The sequence below is a fragment of the Oncorhynchus masou genome, chromosome 30, assembly GCF_036934945.1.
Source record: "Oncorhynchus masou masou isolate Uvic2021 chromosome 30, UVic_Omas_1.1, whole genome shotgun sequence".
NCBI lineage: Eukaryota > Metazoa > Chordata > Actinopteri > Salmoniformes > Salmonidae > Oncorhynchus > Oncorhynchus masou.
In genome coordinates this window covers 65075832-65097974 of record NC_088241.1, presented here as the reverse complement: position 1 = coordinate 65097974, position 22143 = coordinate 65075832, and the positions used below count along the sequence as shown (strand labels likewise).

General features: G+C 41.7%; 1 protein-coding gene across 1 annotated transcript; it reads left to right on the top strand.

The window, feature by feature from the left end:
* The first annotated feature begins 2836 nt into the window (after positions 1-2836).
* On the top strand, positions 2837-21856 carry LOC135522942 (acyl-CoA-binding domain-containing protein 5A-like). The gene is given in 14 exon segments (XM_064949664.1): positions 2837-2911; positions 3306-3431; positions 3702-3822; positions 7766-7838; positions 8134-8251; positions 11877-12074; positions 12180-12314; positions 12317-12382; positions 15517-15605; positions 15715-15946; positions 16037-16236; positions 16552-16602; positions 18438-18547; positions 20466-21856. Coding segments are annotated over 13 exon segments (1491 nt in total). The 5' UTR covers positions 2837-2911; positions 3306-3346; the 3' UTR covers positions 20479-21856.
* The last annotated feature ends 287 nt before the right edge of the window (positions 21857-22143 follow it).

The following is a 22143-nucleotide window of genomic DNA, read 5'->3' as shown; positions in this document are numbered from 1 at the left end:
ATACTCTACAGTACTGACCCATACTCTACAGTACTGACCCATACTCTACATTACTGTTCTGCACTGCACTCCACCTCCTGAATGTTGTCATTCAGGTCCAACAAGTCATTTTCTGACCACTTCTTCCATGGCAAACAGAAAGTTTTGTTTAAATCAAAAGGGATGCTGTCCATATGTTATTGAATTGGAGTTGGATGGAGTTGGAAACAACCTTAATAACTGATTTTTTTCTTTTTTCGTGGACTCTAATGGTCGGTCACAGAAAACATTTCATCTGGATTCTCAGCAGCAAGCTACAGCCTCTTCACACGGATGGGAAGTTATAGATTATTTTCAGCACTTGAGAGTTAGATCTCAGCAGCAAGCTATAGCCTCTTCACACTGATTGGTTGCTTGTCTAGGACTACGATAGCTCATCAAAGGTCTTCTTAGGCAACAACTTATTCACGTTAACTAAACGGTATAACAGAGCCACGGAGTGGGAATCCATTTTAACACCTACATCTAGAAAGTACTTGGGATGTATATTCACAGCATAGGACAAAAAATAATGAGTTTCCAAACACACATTCCCTGAGATTGAATGAGGTTCTTGCCCACAGTTTAGATTTTCTTGTCGGGGCAGACTCCAAATCAGAATATCAATCTACTAAATTATTTAAAAATCAGCTTTGACATTCTGTTAAAAGGGGCCAATAAAAACCTAGTTTGCAAAAGCTATGGTCCATAGCCCTACCTCTATCAATAACTTATGCTGCTTGCCCACAATTAAAGTAATTCTAATGCAGCAGTCCCTTGTGGCGAGTCAAAGCAAACTTGGCAGGATGAGGTAAACACACATTAAAAAGAATAACCCTGTAAAATAATTGAAGTTCAGTGGTCCTTGCATCTATGAACTCAGTTCAGGAATCTGTGAAACTATGACCAAATTCCACACTCACAATCTGTAGAAATTTAGTTAAAAAGGATAACAGAATTATATGGGGAAAATTTGCAGAAGCATTCGCTGAAAAACAAACTCCGAACGTCTGATATTCAAACAGCAATAAGCTCATTATAAATGCATTGAAATGTATTACGTTTGAAATTGCTTACAATATCATAGTCCTACCTAATGCAAATATATCACAGAAAATTCTTATAAAATAGGTGTAATTAAATAACTAGACGGAAGTAAAATGTCCAGCTGTCTTGGTGTCTGTGAGAGACAGTAATTAAGCAGGGCCAGTGTTATCGAGAGCACAACTGCTACTCTACTTTGTAACGATCAGATTCAATATGTGTCTAGTACATCACGTTTCACTGACATTTTTCAACAGCGTCATAGTTTGCTACATTGTTTTTTATTTTTATTAAACGAAGATAAACAGTAGAAGTTAGTACTTAAACACACCCTCTGTGTAAACTAACTAAATCTGACCAAGGGACCAATACAACAATGCAATGGATGGGCAAGACCGTGTCCAACGTGACCAGTGCGGTGAAACTACACACTGAAATGGACAAAGACTCTCAATGGAAGTGTAATCTCTGCGATCTAATACTGTGGTCATTCATTGTGATCATTTCAATTTCTTTATCTACATTTCTTCTTCCCAGTTTCACACCAGTTCAAACGACAATTATTCAGAGATAACAATGTTGAGTAAAAATCACTCCTTTTTTGTTTGCTTACCTGAACATAATTATTTTCACAGTAGTCTGCTACCTGTGTGAGATTCTGGTAACTCTCTACAAGAGCTCTTTTGCCGGCTGGAATTTCTTCCTCTAACAACATTTGCAGCTCTGCCATCTTACATCTCCCCGCATAGCGACTTCGCTTTCGCTTTGACTGAGGTTTGAAACAACCAGCTCTGCCACGGAAAAAAAAGAAACTCCTTCGACTGGTATTGTGGGATTCATGGGGTATATTCATTAGTCAAATTCCGTTGCAAAACGTTTCGTCTGTTGCAGAAACAGTTTACCGTTTACTCTAGGAACCAAATGGAAACAAGCATACAGAACCGAACGAAACGGGGAGAAACCTGAGTTTGATCAATATAAACTCTTGTTTTCGTTCCACAACGTTTTCCGCTTGGATAAGGCCTAAACGGTTTCAGTTGAAAAACGTTTTGCAACAGACGAAACGTTTTTCAACGGAATCTGATTAATGAATAGACCCCTAGCCTCGCTTTCACGTCGGCGCAGGGAGCAAAAAAACCCAGCTGCTGGAGAAGTTGTCACTAATTACCCCAGTCGAAATTGGCTATATCTTAAAATGTATTGAAAACAAAAATATATATTTATCGTCTAAATTTAAGGTTAGGGTAAGGCATAAAGTAATCAGTGTGGTTAAGGTTAGGGGTGAGCTTAAAATTACACTTTAAGAAGATACGATGTAGAAATGGGCGGGGTTTATGACTTTGTGGCTGTGGTAACTAGTGACGACCATTTATCCCTCTCGCCTCTCCCCTTCCTCTGACCGAAACATGGATCACCGTGTAGAATGCTGGGATACGTAGTGCTACAATGTATCCTTGTCTGGGCTTCAGATCGAAAAAAAAAATGCTCACATTTTATACAAAACATCAATGCATGAGGATTTTTTATGCCCATGCGACATTTCTTATTGTGGCCAACAACACATAGCATTGTGATGGCTACATTCCTTTACAATACATTTGTTTTTAGGTCAATTACACACTCAACCATAGACTGTATTTAGAACTACATATCCAGTAAGCTGTGGCTGGTGCATTGTGGAGCTTGTAGGGATTTTGATGTCATAATAAAGAACATATTTATCTCCACAATGGCAGTAGAAAACTACAACTCCCATAGCACGCAGTACCTGTCACCTCTGTATTGTGCCTGTCACTTCTGTCGTTAAGTACAGAGAGGTCGTAGTCTCAAGCAGGTAGATCATTAAATGGTGAGTGACAAACATGTCCTACTGAGCTTATTTACCGAGTGAAATATACATATTTTGTTGTGTTCATTGGAAAGATAAATTATTAGGATGTTTTTAAACCATTTGTTTAGTGTCTGTTGCATTGAGTGCTCTAAAATTCACAGACGACATAACCTTAACCAGTGGTTTTGGTTTAGCTTATCTGCTATGGGGTTGTTGTCAAATAGTCACCTATAGTACTTATATATCTATATTTGAAGTACTTTTATGTTATTGTGAACGGTTTTTATATCATTTGACCAATGATATTATGGGCGTATGACCTAGCTTTAGCCACAACATAATTTCTGCAACCTATACTCAACTCTCATGTTGTACATTCCTGTCTGGCCACTTTAATTATGATTATCCCTAGGTTTTGAAGAGTTCGCTAGCGTAATTCACACTTTTGGGGTCATGATGGAGATTGAGGATGGAAAACCATTGTACGAGCGGAGATTTGATGCCGCTGTCAAAGTGATACAAAGCTTGCCTCCAGACGGTAAGGGCTATGAAGGCTAAATGCAACATTGTAGCCTAAAGCCAATTATTGGTAACCTACTTTCCAAAGCTCTATGGGAGTAGGTATATTTATACACCTGAATAATATCACAATTAAATTCATTGTGTTAAAACCTAAAGAGTTTTCCCCAAAAAAGCCTTTCAAATACCAAGACAAGTGTTTTTACTGCAAAGTTGTATATTCTTAGCCTGGGTACCAGTCTGTTTGAGTTATCATTCCTCTCATTGACACTCCTCATCCTCATTTCAGGTTCTTTTCAGCCCTCCAATGACATGATGCTAAAGTTTTACAGTTACTACAAACAGTCCACACTAGGACCCTGCAACACACCCAGACCTGGTTTCTGGGACCCCGTGGGCAAAGTCAAATGGTAATGCAAACCGACCAGTAGGATTCAAATAGGATCTAAGTCACATGGTAATGCAAACCGACCAGTAGGATTCAAATAGGATCTAAGTCACATGGTAATGAGAACCGACCAGTAGGATTCAAATAGGATCCAAGTCACATGGTAATGCAAACCGACCAGTAGGATTCAAATAGGATCTAAGTCACATGGTAATGCAAACCGACCAGTAGGATTCAAATAGGATCTAAGTCACATGGTAATGAGAACCGACCAGTAGGATTCAAATAGGATCCAAGTCACATGGTAATGCAAACCGACCAGTAGGATTCAAATAGGATATAGGTCAAATGGTAATGCAAACCGACCAGTAGGATTCAAATAGGATCTAAGTCACATGGTAATGCAAACCGACCAGTAGGATTCAAATAGGATATAGGTCAAATGGTAATGCAAACCGACCAGTAGGATTCAAATAGGATCTAAGTCACATGGTAATGCAAACCGACCAGTAGGATTCAAATAGGATCTAAGTCCAATGGTAATGCAAACCGACCAGTAGGATTCAAATAGGATCTAAGTCACATGGCAATGCAAACCGACCAGTAGGATTCAAATAGGATATAGGTCAAATGGTAATCAAACCGACCAGTAGGATTCAAATAGGATCTAAGTCACATGGTAATGCAAACCGACCAGTAGGATTCAAATAGGATCTAAGTCACATGGTAATGCAAACCGACCAGTAGGATTCAAATAGGATATAGGTCAAATGGTAATGCAAACCGACCAGTAGGATTCAAATAGGATCTAAGTCACATGGTAATGCAAACCGACCAGTAGGATTCAAATAGGATCTAAGTCACATGGTAATGCAAACCGACCAGTAGGATTCAAATAGGATCTAAGTCACATGGTAATGCAAACCGACCAGTAGGATTCAAATAGGATATAGGTCAAATGGTAATCAAACCGACCAGTAGGATTCAAATAGGATCTAAGTCACATGGTAATGCAAACCGACCAGTAGGATTCAAATAGAGTCGTCTAACGACGACATAGGTTTGTCTGTACTGTAAGCCCTTGCCGTTAACTTTCCTATTGCCACATTTTGTCTGATAAACTCTGGACCCGTTGTGCTGAAGAGGCATGATATGTCAAGTCACCTTTTACACACTTGGCGGCAGTTGACTGTTTTTACTTGTTTATATATATATATATATATATATATATATATATATATTTATTTTTATAGAAGATCTCGCCACTGAGGGAATTCTCTTTTAGAGATGACACTGCAGCTGTTTATAAATCGGTTTAATTATTATACTTGTAGACTGTTATTTCTTTACTGAGCCTTACTTGTAGAGTTGGCAGGCCAGCTGCTGCTTTAGGTTAATGAGCGTCTGGGTCATTGACCAAGTGGAGACTCTCTGCTGATAACAAATGACACGATGATCTCAACAAAAATGACTTTATGTGCTGTTCACGACTCCCATGAGAATGACCATTATGTCTAAGAGTTAAAGAATTTAAAGCAACCTTGATCATAATACCCAAGATCCATAAAAAACAGCTGTTTCTGTTACTGATATCTTAACTCAAATCAAATTGTATTGGTCACATACACATGGTTAGCATATGTTATTGGACACATGGTTAGCATATGTTATTGGTCACATGGTTAGCATATGTTATTGGTCACATGGTTAGCATATGTTATTGGTCACATGGTTAGCAGATGATATTGGTCACATGGTTAGCAGATGCTATTGGTCACATGGTTAGCATATGTTATTGGTCACATGGTTAGCATATGTTATTGGTCACATGGTTAACAGATGTTATTGGTCACATACACATGGTTAGCAGATGTTATTGGTCACATGGTTAGCATATGTTATTGTTCACATGGTTAGCATATGTTATTGTTCACATGGTTAGCATATGTTATTGGTCGCATGGTTAGCATATGTTATTGGTCGCATGGTTAGCATATGTTATTGGTCACATACGCATGGTTAGCATATGTTATTGGTCACATACACATGGTTAGCATATGTTATTGGTCACATGGTTAGCATATGTTATTGGTCACATGGTTAGCATATGTTATTGGTCACATGGTTAGCAGATGCTATTGGTCACATGGTTAGCAGATGCTATTGGTCACATGGTTAGCATATGTTATTGGTCACATGGTTAGCAGATGTTATTGGTCACATGGTTAGCATATGTTATTGGTCACATGGTTAGCAGATGCTATTGGTCACATGGTTAGCAGATGCTATTGGTCACATGGTTAGCATATGTTATTGGTCACATGGTTAGCAGATGTTATTGGTCACATGGTTAGCAGATGTTATTGGTCACATACACATGGTTAGCATATGTTATTGGTCACATGGTTAGCAGATGTTATTGGTCACATGGTTAGCAGATGTTATTGGTCACATACACATGGTTAGCATATGTTATTGGTCACATGGTTAGCATATGTTATTGGTCACATGGTTAGCATATGTTATTGGTCACATACACATGGTTAGCAGATGTTATTGGTCACATGGTTAGCAGATGTTATTGGTCACATGGTTAGCAGATGTTATTGGTCACATGGTTAGCAGATGTTATTGGTCACATGGTTAGCAGATGTTATTGGTCACATGGTTAGCAGATGCTATTGGTCACATGGTTAGCAGATGCTATTGGTCCCATACACATCGTTAGCAGATGCTATTGGTCACATGGTTAGCAGATGTTATTGGCCACATACACATCGTTAGCAGATGTTATTGGTCACATGGTTAGCAGATGCTATTGGTCACATGGTTAGCAGATGTTATTGGCCACATACACATCGTTAGCAGATGTTATTGGTCACATGGTTAGATGCTATTGGTCACATGGTTTGCAGATGCTATTGGTCACATGGTTTGCAGATGTTATTGGTCACATGGTTAGCAGATGCTATTGGTCACATGGTTAGCATATGTTATTGGTCACATGGTTAGCAGATGTTATTGGTCACATACACATCGTTAGCAGATGCTATTGGTCACATGGTTAGCAGATGTTATTGGCCACATACACATCGTTAGCAGATGCTATTGGTCACATGGTTAGCAGATGCTATTGGTCACATGGTTTGCAGATGCTATTGGTTACATGGTTTGCAGATGTTATTGGTCACATGGTTTGCAGATGTTATTGGTCACATACACATGTTTAGCAGATGTTATTGGTCACATGGTTAGCAGATGTTATTGGTCACATACACATGGTTAGCAGATGTTAATGCGAGTGTAGCGAAATGCTTGTGCTTCTAGTTCCGACAGTGCAGCAATATCTAACATGTAATCTAACAATTCCACAACAACTACCTAGTACACACAAATCTAGGTAAAGGAATGGAATAAGAACATATAATTATATGGATGAGCATTGACAGAGTGGCATAGGCTAAGATACAGTAGATAGTATAGAATACAGTATATATTCTTGCAACGGCTTTCTTTAGGTGAAGGAGAGTTGGACCAAAATGCGGCGTGGTTATTTAGATACATCTTTAATGAGGATGAAACACGATCAATACCAAAAACAATAAATGTACCGTGAAAACCGAAGCAGCCTAAACTGGTGCAAACTAACACAGGAACAATCACCCACAAAACCCAACACCAAACAGGCTACCTAAATATGGTTCCCAATCAGAGACAATGACTAACACCTGCCTCTGATTGAGAACCATATCAGGCCAGACATAGAAATAGACAAACTAGACACACAACATAGAATGCCCACTCAGATCACACCCTGACCAAACAAAACATAGAAACATACAAAGCAAACTATGGTCAGGGTGTGACGATTCTATATATTCTGTTAACCTGTGTTATCACTTGAACTCTTGGTAGGAAACTGTCAATGTAGGTGTTATGTCAAACATCTTGTTCTGTCTATTTAGGGATGCATGGAATGATCTGGGAGAAATGCCCAAGGAAGAGGCAATGATTGCTTATGTTGATGAATTGAAGCTGGTAAGTGTTTTGTCTTGAATGGATATGAAGGTTCAATGCAGAAGTCAGCATACCAGCGAGCATTGGCGGATATTCTAATACATTGTTGATGAGTCCAGGAAGCAAGGGGAATTATATTCTTTAATTGAAATATCCCGAGTTCAATTAAGTTCAAAAGGAAATGACTCCCAACCCAGAGGTGGATCATTTTGTTGATGAAAATCTGTCTAAATGCCGTTCAGACAGGATGGGTGGATGTCAGTGTACGTCACAGGGCACTAAATGTTGTTGTTGTCGTGTTGTGTGTAAACAACAGATCCTTGAGGGCATGCCCTGTACAACTGAGGTAGAGCAGCTGCTGCTGGTGTTGGGCCCCTTCTATGAGCAGGTGCAGGAGAAAAAACACATAAATCAGGTTTCCGACCTGTCTGCAGGTACTGTCACTACCTTTTTTTACATTTTAATTTGATTTTATATTAATTTGATTTGAATTTTATTTGGCATGTCTTCCATTTTAACTTACACATTTCTATCATGTACTCAGCCCGTTTGACAAAATTTGCACGGCAACTTCAAGGCAAGTCTATAGATGTGTATTTACCCACAATTTCCGGATCATTTTAGTTATGTCCGATGTTGTAGTTTAGTATAAATAGGTTTTCATTTTTTATTTGTATTTTAGCTTTATATCTCATAGTTTGGTTAAATTAGAACTTATCTCCCGCTATGTCTCCCGCTATGTCTCCCGGTATGTCTCCCGGTATGTCTCCCGGTATGTTGTTACGTTACAGACTTATTGTAAAATGGACAAACATGTCAAACATGTCCTCATCAATCTACACACAATACCCCGTAATGACATCACAATACCCCGTAATGACATCACAATACCCCGTAATGACATCACAATATCCCGTAATGACATCACAATACCCTGTAATGACAAAGTGAAAACAGCTTTTTAGACATTTTTGCAAATGTATGTAAAAAAAAATCTATAATAATATCTTATTTACAAAAAGTATTCAGACCCTTTTCTATGAGACTCTAAATTGAGCTGAGGTGCATCCTGTTTCCATTTATCATCCTTGAGATTTTTTTACAACTTGATTGGAGTAAAACTGTGGTAAATTCAATTGATTGGATATGATTTGGAAGGCATGATTGGGGATGGGTACCAAATAGTTCCTGCAGCATTGAAAGTCCCCAATAACACAGTGGCCTCATCATTCAAAATGAAGAAGTTTGGAACCACCAAGACTCTTCCTAGAGCTGGCCGCCGGGTTAAACTGAGCGATCGGAGGAGAAGGGCCTTGGTCATGGTGGTGACCAAGAACCCGATGGTCACTCTGAAGGAGCTCCAGAGTTCCTCTGTGGAGATGGGAGAACCTTCCAGAAGGACAACCATCTCTGCAGCACTCCAATAATCAGGCCTTTATGGTAGAGTGGCCACACAGAAGCCACTCCTCAGTAAAAGGCACATGACAGCCTGCTTGGAGTTTGTTAAAAGGCACCTAAAGACTCTCAGACCATGAGAAACAAGATTCTCTGGTATGATGAAACCAAGATTGAACTCTTTGGCCTGAATGCCAAGTGCCACATCTGGAGAAAACCTGGCACCATCCCTACAGGGAATCATGGTGGTGGCAGCATCCTGTTGTGGGGATGTTTTTCAGCGGCAGGGACTGGGAGATTGGTCAGGATCGAGGGAAAGAGATGAACGAAGCAAAGTACAGAGAGATCCTTGATGAAAACCTGCTCCAGAGCTCTCAGGACCTCAGACTGGGGCAAAGGTTCACCTTCAAACAGGACAACGACCCTAAGTACAGAGCCAAGACAAGACAGGAGTGGCTTTGGGACAAGTCTCTGAATGTCCTTGAGTGGCCTAGCCAGAGCCCAGACTTGAATCAAACATTTCTGGAGAACCCTGAAAATAGCTGTGCAGTGACGCTTCCCATCCAACCTGACAGAGATTGAGAGGATATGCAGTGAAGAATGGGAGAAACTCACCAAAGACAGGTGTGTCAAGCTTGAAGTGTCATATACAAGAAGACTCGAATACTTCAACAAAGTATTGAGTAAATGGTCTGAATACTTATGTAAATTATATATTACTGTTTTTTTATTTTTAATACATTTGCAAAAATGTCTAAATACTGTTTTTGCTTTGTCATTATGGGTTATTGTGTGTAGATTGACGAGGGGAAAAACAACAATTGAATTAATTTTACAATAAGGCTGTAACTTAACAAAATGTGGAAAAAGTCAAGGGATCTGACTACTTTCCAAATGCACTGTATACAAAAGTATGTGGACACCCCTTCAAATTAGTGGATTTGGATATAGCCACAACCACGGCTGACAGGTATATAAAATCGAGCACACAGTCATGCAATCTCCATAGACAAACATTGGCTGTAGAATGGCCTTAAATAAGAGCTCAGTGACTTTCAACGTGACACCGTCATACTGTAGGAAGTCACCATTCCAACAAGTCAGTTCATCAAATGTATGCCCTGCAAGAACTGCCCCGGTCAACTGTAAGTGCTTTTATTGTGAAGTGGAAATGTCAAGGAGCAACAACGGCTCAGCCGCGAAGTGGTAGGCCACACAGGCTCACGGAACGGGGCCGATGAGTGCTGAAGCGGGTAGCACGTAAAAATGATCTGTCCTCGGTTGCAACTACCGCACTACCGAGTTCCAAACTGCCTCTGGAAGCAACATCAACACAGGAACTTTGTCGGGAGCTTCATGAAATGGGTTTCCATGGCCGAGCAGCCGCACACAAGCCTAAGATCACCATGCGCAATGCCGAGCGTCTGCTGGAGTGGTGTAAAGCTCCCCACCATTGGACTCTGGAGCAGTGGAAACATCTTCTCTGAACAGATTAATCACTCTTCTCCACCCTCTGGCCGTTCAATGGACGAATCTGTGTTTGGCGGATGCCAGGAGATTGCTACCTGCCCGGATGTATAGTGCCAACTGTAAAGTTTGGTGGAGGAGGAATAATGGTTTGGGGCTGTTTTTCAGGGTTCGGGCCCCTTAGTTCCAGTGAAGAGGAATTTTAACACTACAGCATACAATGACATTCTAGATGATTCTGTGCTTCCATCTTTGTGGCAACAGTTTGGGGAAGGCCCTTTCCTGTTTCAGCATGACATTGCCCTTGTGGACAAAGCAAGGTCCGTACAGAAATGGTTTGTCGAGATCCGGTGTGGAAGAACTTGATTGGCCTGCACAGAGCCCTGACCTCAACCACATCGAACACCATTGGGATGAATTGGAACGCCGACTGCAAGCCAGGTCTAATCGCCCAACATAATTTCCCGACCTCACTAATGCTCTTGTGGCTGAATGGAAGCAAGTCCCCTGCAGCAATGTTCCAGCATCTAGTGGAAAGCCTTCCCAGAAGAGTGGAGGCTGTTATAGCAGCAATGTTCCAACATCTAGTGGAAAGCCTTCCCAGAAGAGTGGAGGCTGTTATAGCAGCAATGTTCCAACATCTAGTGGAACGCCTTCCCAGAAGAGTGGAGGCTGTTATAGCAGCATTGTTCCAACATCTAGTGGAAAGCCTTCCCAGAAGAGTGGAGGAGGTTATAGCAGCATTGTTCCAACATCTAGTGGAAAGCCTTCCCAGAAGAGTGGAGGCTGTTATAGCAGCCGGGGGGGCGGACCAACTCCATATTAATGCCCATGATTTTGGAAGGAGATGTTCGACGAGCAGGTGTCCACATACTTTTGGTCACGTAGTGTATATGGAATCAGGAACAGCATTACTTTGTATTTTATAACATTTTTATTTTATTTTATTTTATTTTTCCCACTGCAACGAAACCGAACAGTGACCCCAATATATATGTATCTCATGGTATATCAATTCAATTCAATTCAAGGGCTTTATTGACATGGGAAACATGTGTTAACATTGCCAAAGCAAGTAAGGTAGATAATATATAAAGTGAAATAAACATATCCTTGTCTGGGTAAATTAAACTAGCAGAAACATAAAGCTTTAGTTTTTATTAAATTCATTGTAACACAGTTGTTTCTATGACACAGGTTTTGGGACCATGAGTACATCAGCACCTTCAAAAAGTGTCACAAGGAGCATCATCAGGACGATGGAAATGAATGGCACTTTGGAGACACGGCCCAGAGTCATGGCAGTGAAGGAACAGGGGGAGGAAGAGGAGTTTGATGAGGAAGATGAAGTTGAAGTAGAAGAAATTGCTGAGATAAAGGAGGTGAAGAAAAAAGGTATGTTGTCAAACATTAGGACAAGAAAATAACAATAACACAGAAACAGGAAACCGTTAAAGCAGGAAAAAGCTTGTGATAATATATTTAGAAAATGTCTTTCAGCAAATGAAAAGTCGAGGAAAAAGGGCTCATCCAGGAGACCTAAAGTCCCCCTGTCCGAAGGTAATGTGAGGAACGGGATGAGCCACTTTTCCAATGGGACCCACACCTCCAAGGCTGCACTGAACAGTGAGGACTCAGAGGGGGCCTCTTGAACAGCACCCTGCCCCTGGAGCCCCATGTCCAGGTCAATGGCCACCACGCAGGTGAGGACCACCAGATCCATGTGTTTAGAGAGTTGTTATCTCTCAATTAACATCACACGGAGGGATATTTCATATTTAACTGAATGTCTAGGACTAGAACAATATTCTTAAAAGGTGGTCCAACTCGTCTCTGGATAGCACTTAATGTTGTGTTGCCAACAGTGACGTACTGTAGTGTGTCTGTGTGTGTGTCTGTGTGTGTGTCTGTGTGTGTACATGTCTGTGTGTGTATGTGTATGTCTCTGTGTGTGTGTATATATATATGTATGTATGTATGTATGTATGTGTGTGTGTGTGTGTGTGTGTGTGTGTGTGTGTGTGTGTGTGTGTGTGCATATGTCATTACCATGGCTGAAGGTTTGAGTTCCCTATGCCCATGGGCTATAAAAGTATTTTATCCAATGGCCACAGGATTGAACAATTGTAAATGTATGCTTTTCAAGAGCATAACATACTATTTATTGTAAAAACAAAAAGGTAGAAACTATTTCCCCGTGGTAACCAATGGGTATTTTAGGCACTGTAGAAGAAAGGTAGAAACCAACCAATCAGGTGCACGACGATGAGTACTTTATGATTGTAATGTACATAGGCGTAACTATTACAGTGTATATCAGGCCTAGATTTGTCTGTTACAACAGAACTGAGGTTTGAATTTGGATACAATTCAGGTTTGCCATTGATATCTAGTATGCTGAATATTAGCATTACTGTCTAAAACAAGAAGCAGGCGTTATTTATTTTATTTTAATTTTTTATTTCACCTTTATTTAACCAGGTAGGCAAGTTGAGAACAAGTTCTCATTTACAATTGCGACCTGGCCAAGATAAAGCAAAGCAGTTCAACTCATACAACGACACAGAGTTACACATGGAGTAAAACAAACACAGTCAATAATACAGTAGAAACAAGTCTATATACGATGTGAGCAAATGAGGTGAGATAAGGGAGGTAAAGGCAAAAAAAGGCAATGGTGGCAAAGTAAATACAATATAGCAAGTAAAACACTGGAATGGTAGATTTGCAATGGAAGAATGTACAAAGTAGAAATAAAAATAATGGGGTGCAAAGGAGCAAAATAAATAAATTAAATAGAGTAGGGAAGGAGGTAGTTGTTTGGGCTAAATTATAGGTGGACTATGTACAGGTGCAGAAATCTGTGACAGTTGGTGCTTAAAGCTAGTGAGGGAGATAAGTGTTTCCAGTTTCAGAGATTTTTATAGTTCGTTCCAGTCATTGGCAGCAGAGAACTGGAAGGAGAGGCGGCCAAAGAAAGAATTGGTTTTGGGGGTGACTAGAGAGATATACGTGCTGGAGCGTGTGCTACAGGTGGGAGATGCTATGGTGACCAGCGAGCTGAGATAAGGGGGGACTTTACCTAGCAGGGTCTTGTAGATGACCTGGAGCCAGTGGGTTTGGCGACGAGTATGAAGCGAGGGCCAGCCAACGAGAGCGTACAGGTCGCAATGGTGGGTAGTATATGGGGCTTTGGTGACAAAACGGATTGCACTGTGATAGACTGCATCCAATTTGTTGAGTAGGGTATTGGAGGCTATTTTGTAAATGACGTCGCCAAAGTCGAGGATTGTTAGGATGGTCAGTTTTACAAGGGTATGTTTGGCAGCATGAGTGAAAGATGCTTTGTTGCGGAATAGGAAGCCAATTCTAGATTTAACTTTGGATTGGAGATTTGTTTGATATGGGTCTGGAAGGAGAGTTTACAGTCTAACCAGACACCTAAGTATTTGTAGTTGTCCACGTATTCTAAGTCAGAGCCGTCCAGAGTAGTGATGTTGGACAGGCGTGCAGGTGCAGGCAGCGATCGGTTGAAGAGCATGCATTTAGTTTTACTTGTATTTAAGAGCAATTGGAGGCCACGGAAGGAGAGTTGTATGGCATTGAAGCTTGCCTGGAGGGTTGTTAACACAGTGTCCAAAGAAGGGCCAGAAGTATACGAAATGGTGTCGTCTGCGTAAAGGTGGATCAGAGACTCACCAGCAGCAAGAGCGACCTCATTGATGTATACAGAGAAGAGAGTCGGTCCAAGAATTGAACCCTGTGGCACCCCCATAGAGACTGCCAGAGGTCCAGACAGCAGACCTTCCGATTTGACACACTAAACTCTATCAGAAAAGTCGTTGGTGAACCAGTTATAGAGGTGGCAGGTAGCCTAGTAGTTAGAGTGTTGGACTAGTAACCGGAAGGTTGCAAGTTCAAACCCCCGAGCTGACAAGGTACAAATCTGTCATTCTGCCCCTGAACAGGCAGTTAACCCACTGTTCCTAGGCTGTCATTGAAAATAAGAATTTGTTCTTAACTGACTTGACCTAGTTAAATAAAGGTACAATTAAAATATAGGCCTAATCCAGATCGTCCATTAACTAGATGGCAAAAAAATAAGTTTCAAAATGGCTACTTAGCACCCCAGTGGGCGGTTGTCCTCATGGATCCTTTTGTCATGTGATCCTATTAAGCTGCTCAGCTTTACTCACAAAGCTGTTGCAACTCTGCACTTCCCTGGGAACGGACATAGACTCCCCTGCTCTGATGGGTTGTCGTGACATTATCCCCCTAAAAGCTGATCTGGTCTGGGGCCAGTGGACCTCGAACCATCGCTTCTCATCCAATCAATGATCACCTTGATAAAGGATACGCTTGGAATGTGGAACATAAGATGGGAACCTTCCTTCAGAGAGAACAGGACATTACACAGTACAGAGGCCTTTGATGTGCCATTAGCATTACCAGTCAGAAGTTTGGACACACCTACTCATTCAAGGGTTTTTCTTTATTTTTTACATTGTAGAATAATAGTGAAGACATCAAAACTACAAAAATAGCGCACTTTTTTGGTTACTACATGATTCCATATTGTGTTATTTGATAGTTTGATGTCTTCACTATTATTCTACAATGTAAAAAAATCAAGAGAAACCCATGAATGAGTAGATGTGTCCAAACTTTTGACTGTATCATGCTAATGGCACATCAAAGGCCTCTGTACGGGTTACATTTGTGTTGCTTCTTAATGGGTCCTGCTAGCACAAACATCTCTCTGAAGGAAGGTTCCCATCTTATGGCTAAGAGTGGAAGCTGACCTGTATGGGACATTGTGCTATATCTATTCCTATAGATCTGGATGTATCCTGGCCCTGTCATGTGGCCAGTGACTCAGACAGCGAGGTCTACTGTGACTCTATGGACCAGTTTGGCCTGGAAGAGGTAAGAGTACACACACACACGCACACAAAGCAAGTACACACACACAAAGCAAGTACACACAGCGTACATGCAACATTTCCAAATCCTCATGTATGTGTGTTTGGTCCAGGGCTCTGAGGCACACACTGACCGCTGTCTGGAGCTGGATGAGGAAGAGCAGGGGGAGAGCCACAGCCCTCTGTCCGATCAGGAGGGGCCTGCCGAGGCACCGTGTGGGACCCCTGAGGACTCCCAGGGGCCACCCAAGGGCATCCAGTGTGGCGGGGAGGATGGGGAGACTAGTGGAGGGGCCTCTCAGAGACAGATACAGAATACAGATAGGGTCGATAGGAGAGAACGAGGTACGGTGTGTGTGTGTGTTTCGGCCCGTTCTTTCTCTAGAAGTATATGTCAGTGTTCACACTTCTCTGTGTCTCTATATTTGTTTATAGGCTCCAGGTCTTCAGGGCACGGCGTGGAGGCCCAGGGGCCCTTGCAGGGTAGCGGAGGGGACGGGGAGCGTTGGGGTGGAGCGGGGGCAACAGGAGGCAGTCTGAATGAGCAGATCGTAGTGGCGCTGGCCAGACTGCAGGAGGACATGCAGAGTGTCCTGGAGAGACTGCACACACTTGAGGCCCTCACTGCATCCCAGGTCAGAGACCCACATACCATTTTGCAACTATCTGTCACACAGCCTGATAAGATAGTAACTACTGCTAAAAGGTGTCTAATAACCCCGTGACAAACATGCTGTCATGTGGTACTTCCACCTGTTGCTCTCACAACCTTTTATTCATGCTCAAAAGGTCAGGATTTTGGTCCAAGGTGATTTTGGTCCAAGGTGATTTTGGTCCAAGGTGATTTTGGTCCAAGATGATTTTGGTCCAAGATGGACTCTAACTATTTAGTTGAAGAAGTAATTTAATGTATGTTGTTGTGTTCCTTTCTTCTCGCTTTTGTTTTCTAGTCGTTGGCTCTACCATACCCACCGTCACCCCTGGCAAAGAAGGAGAGTAAGGTATGGTGCGCTGCTTTTCTGTCTGTTACTGTTTGTGTTGGACTCAGATCACATGGTCAGAGACTGATCACATGGTCAGAGACTGATCACATGGTCAGAGACTGATCACATGGTCATAGACTGTTCACACGGTCATACACTGTTCACACGGTCATACACTGTTCACACGGTCAGAGACTGTTCACACGGTCAGAGACTGTTCACACGGTCAGAGACTGTTCACACGGTCAGAGACTGTTCACACGGTCATAGACTGAACATGCCCATTGTATTGCGATTCAGAATACAGATACTTTTATTTTCAGGGATATTGTGAGATATATATATAAAGAAGGAAGTATTTATTAGGTGTGTTTTCTGAAAGCACAAGTCTAGTTTCTTTACATAGTCTAATTAGTATTGGTATTATTCCTCCCACTCTTAATGATTACCACCGCTTGAGCCGTTAATACTAAACCAACTTTAGAATGATCAGGCAGACCGTCTTCAGGTTGCTTGACACATATATATATTTTAATACTATTTATACTTTTTGTTTGTATTACAACCATATTTGCATTAAACTCAATGCAAGTCAATGACCATAGACTCTTTGAATGGTCGAAAATGGAGATGAGTCTTGATATTTCACCGTTCAAGCGATCGACACCAGACCAACGTTGAGATGTTCAGACTGACCCAAAGATTGCTTATCAAATTATATATTTTTTAATACTTTTGTAACTTTTAACTATTTAAAAGTTTTCAATTAGAGTCAATGGCGACAATGACAGGTAGATAGATATTCACAGTGGCACTGCTTTCCAACCATTCAAGACTAGAAACTCCAAAACACCTTCAGGATGTTGGAACCACTTCATGAATATGTAGATGATGTCATTTATCCATCCTTAAATCAGTTTAAATTAGCATACATTTGCATATGAGAGAAAACGCCACACGTCTCTAACCGTATAAGCTATAAACACGAAACAAACTTTCAAATGTGCAGAAGACCCCAACTTAGATTTCTATGAGAAAATATGTTTTGATAGAATCTATAGTTTTTTTTTTTTTACCACAACAATATTTAAATGCATTTAAATCCTAATGCATTTCAATGATAATTAAAGGGCCATAGACTTACATGGGGAAAATGTCCTCTTGAACCGCTTAAGCTATCAACACCAAACCAACGTTGAGATATTCAGACTGGCCCAATTTAGTCAAAGGCTTTTTGATACTATTAATACTCTTTAAACTGTAAACATTTTAAAATATGAATAAATTTAACATGGTTTTGAATGAGGAACCATAGGAATACAGAGGAAGCTATTCAAAATGGTCCTGCTCCTTGGTCAATTAAGCTACTAAACCAACTTTAAAACATTCAGGCTATCCTAACTTAACATGTTTTATTTTTTTATTTTATCAACTATAACTGTAGACATTTGCATAAAATAACTAACCAACAGTAACTCTTGAACTGTTCAAGCTAGAGACACCAAACCAACGTTCACATGTTTACCCTATCCATTCAATCAATCAGTCAATAGCCAAAATCAATTAATTACTAATCAGTCAATAGCCAAAATCAATTAATTAATCAATCAGTCAATAGCCAAATCAGTCAGTCAATAGCCAAATCAATTAATCAATCAGTCAATAGCCATATCAATCCATTTTTTCCATATACCTACTTTTTTCAACTATAATCAGTCACCACCATTAGTACTGCTCTCATTAGCACTACTGGGACAACTTTTAACCAATCTAGCAGGCACACGACATCTTCTTCAGGAAATGTACTTCCCTACTTTTCAGAATATGCATTTTCCTCCTTTTTCGTCCTCTAGAAACCATCCTGGTGGCCTTTTGACGTGTCTCCTAGCGCTGTTGCCTTTGCTGTGGCATGGCCGTTTGTGGTGCAGTGGCTTATCCGTCTATATCTTCAACGCAAGAGAAGGTAGTTCTATAGCAAAATGGGAGATATTCTACAATAACTGCCAGTCGAATGGTATTTGTTTAGTCAATTGAGACGGATATTTGTTACATTTATGTTATTTGGTCATCCATTCACGATTCTGCCCCTGAAACCTCTATAATGCCAATCTGTTCATCAGACTGGTCTCATAGACTAGACGTCACATAGTAAATGTAAATCCGGTACACCAACATGAGTATGATATGTTACAGTTGGTATGGTTACATAAAAGAGAAAAGGTTACTTAAGGCAAAAACAATAAGGAGGTTGGTTGGTTGGTTGGTTGGGCGTATAACACGAACATCTAGCAATCGAAAGGTTGCATGTTCAAATCTCATCACGGACAATTTTAGCATTTTGTAACTAATACGCAACTTTGCAACTACACTGAACAAAAATATAAAACTCAACGTGCAACAATTTCAAAGATTTGCCTGAGTTACAGTTCATATAAAGGAAAAGTTTAAATACATTTATTAATCTATGGATTTCACATGACTGGGAATACAGATATGCATCTGTTGAACACAAATACCTTAAAAATAAAACACGCTTTTTTTAAAGTAGGAGTGTGGATCAGAAAACCAGTCAGTATCTGGTGTGACCACCATTTGCCTCATGCAGCGGGACACATCTCCTTCACATAGAGTTGATCAGGCTGTTGATTGTGGCCTGTTGTGCCAAGGTCCCCAAGAACAAAGTGGCCTCCAACATTCTTAAATTGAAGAATTTTGGAATCACCAAGACTCTTCCTAGAGCTGGCTGCCCGGACAAACTGAGCAATCGGGGGAGAAGGACCTTGGCCAGAGAGGTGACCAAGAACACAATGGTCACTCTGACATAGCTCCATAGTTGTGGAGATGGGAGAACTTTCCAGAAGGACAACCACCTCTGCAGCACACCAACAATCAGGCCTTTAAGGTAGAGTGGCCAGATGGAAGCCACTCCTCAGTAAAAGCCACATGACAGCCTTCATGGAGTTTGCCAAAAGGCACTTAAAGGACTCTCAGACCATGAGAAACAAGATGCTCTGGTTTGAGGAAACCAAGATGGAACTCTTTGGCCTGAATGCCAAGCATCCATCTGGAGAAAACCTGGCACCATCCCTACGGTGAAGCATGGTGGTGGCAGCATCATGCTGTGGGGATGTTTTTCAGCGGCAGGGACTGGGAGACTAGTCAGGATTGAGGGAAAGGTGAACGGAGCAATGTACAGAGAGCGCCTTGATGTAAACCTTCTCCAGAGCGCTCAGGACCTCAGACTGGGGCGAAGGTTCACCTTCCAACAGGACAACGACCCTAAGCACACAGCCAAGACAGCGCAGGAGTGGCTTCGGGACAAGTCTCAATGTCCTTGAGTGGCCCAGCCAGAGCCCGGAGTTGAACCCGATCGAACATCTCTGGAGAGACCTGAAGCTAGCGGTGCCAAGCTCGTAGCATCATACCAAAGAAGACTTAAGGCTGTAATCACTGCCAAAGGTGCTTCAACAAAGTACTGAGTAAAAGGGTCTCAATACTTATGTAAATGTCATATTCCAGTATATTTTTTTAAATACATTTTCAAACATTTCTAAAAACCTGTTTTTGCTTTATCATTATGGGGTAATGTGTGTAGATTGACGAAGGAAAAAACAATTTAATCAATTTTAGAATAAGGCTGTAATATAACAGCATGTGAAAAGTTAAGGGTCTGAATACTTTACGAATGCACTGGACCATACGAAATGTAACATATCATACTCAATGGAGTGTTTACGTACAGAATAATACGAAATGCTCTGAGACCACATTGTGTTGATAACTCTATGTAACTCTATGTAACTCTATGTAACTCTATGTAACTATGTAACTCGAACTTAGTAAAAAGGCTTTCTAACGTTGAGTCTTTTCCCCACTTTTAGACGAATCAACTGAAAAGTGTCCCGTCCCAAAGACACAGAGCGACGATGAGAGCTCTCTCAACAGTCTCTGGTTGGGTAACGGCCATAGCCTCCCTTCCGCTTTCCCACCCACACCTCTGTAACTCTAGCTTTTGCACTGTGAAGACGGCACTAGGAGTAGTGAGTTGGGGGAAGCCTCACAGCCCACTGAGTAGTGAGCTGGGGGAAGCCTCACAGCCCACTGAGTAGTGAGTTGGGGGAAGCCTCACAGCCCACTGAGTAGTGAGTTGGGGGAAGCCTCACAACCCACTGAGTAGTGAGTTGGGGGAAGCCTCACAACCCACTGAGCAGTGAGTTGGGGGAAGCCTCACAGCCCACTGAGTAGTGAGTTGGGGGAAGCCTCACAGCCCACTGAGCAGTGAGTTGGGGGAAGCCTCACAACCCACTGAGCAGTGAGTTGGGGGAAGCCTCACAACCCACTGAGCAGTGAGTTGGGGGAAGCCTCACAACCCACTGAGCAGTGAATTGGGGGAAGCCTCACAGCCCACTGAGTAGTGAGCTGGGGGAAGCCTCACAACCCACTGAGCAGTGAGTTGGGGGAAGCCTCACAACCCACTGAGCAGTGAGTTGGGGGAAGCCTCACAACCCACTGAGCAGTGAGTTGGGGGAAGCCTCACAACCCACTGAGCAGTGAGTTGGGGGAAGCCTCACAACCCACTGAGCAGTGAGTTGGGGGAAGCCTCACAGCCCACTGAGTAGTGAGTTGGGGGAAGCCTCACAACCCACTGAGCAGTGAGTTGGGGGAAGCCTCACAACCCACTGAGCAGTGAGTTGGGGGAAGCCTCACAACCCACTGACATTACAATTGAAATCAATGAAAAATGTGAATGAATTGAACTGCAGCTTTTATAATCAGGCAAGATTATACAACTACTGTACTACATTAGTACTTTTTTTTGCTCTGAAGAAATGACGATGATTTAACTTGGGCGGGTAAAGTTATTGGTTGTGTATGTTGAGTATAGCTTCTTTTCTTGCAAATATTGCGTACATCTTACGGCACGGATCGGCAACTTTGATGGGGATGTGTTCCAAGAAGAAGAAGAAAAAAAACCGAAACTCTTTTTAGCGGTCCGTCTCCTGACAGCGAAGAAAAAAAAAAATATGTTTTAAAACTTAAATTTCCTGCAATTCTGCATATTTTGCCATGGGGCGTAAAGAAAATGTTGCCGTTTTTAAATATGACTGATGATCAGTGGGCCCCACCTCAGTTAGTAATTTGACTATGTTTACTACAAGTTTAGACAGCTGGCCACGAGACTAACTGACCAATGTAAAAACATTTAGCTGACCTGGGCTTATTGAGTGACTGCTGATGCACAACAAAAACCAAATGTCGAACTTGCAGTTGAAGTATTACAAGACCATGGTGCTTCAAGACCATGGTGCTTGCCAACGGAGCTTTTCTTTCTGATCAGGCCCTACACCCAAGCAAGGGCACTGGTCATCCTCCCTGGCCTGCTCGCCTCCCTACCATTGAGGAAGTACAGTTCCCGCTCAGCCCAGTCAAAACTGCGCTGCTCTGGCCCCCCATTGGTGGAACAAACTCCCTCACGACGCCAGGACAGCGGAGTCAATCACCACCTTCCGGAGACACCTGAAACCCCACCTCTTCAAGGAATACCTAGGATAGGATAAG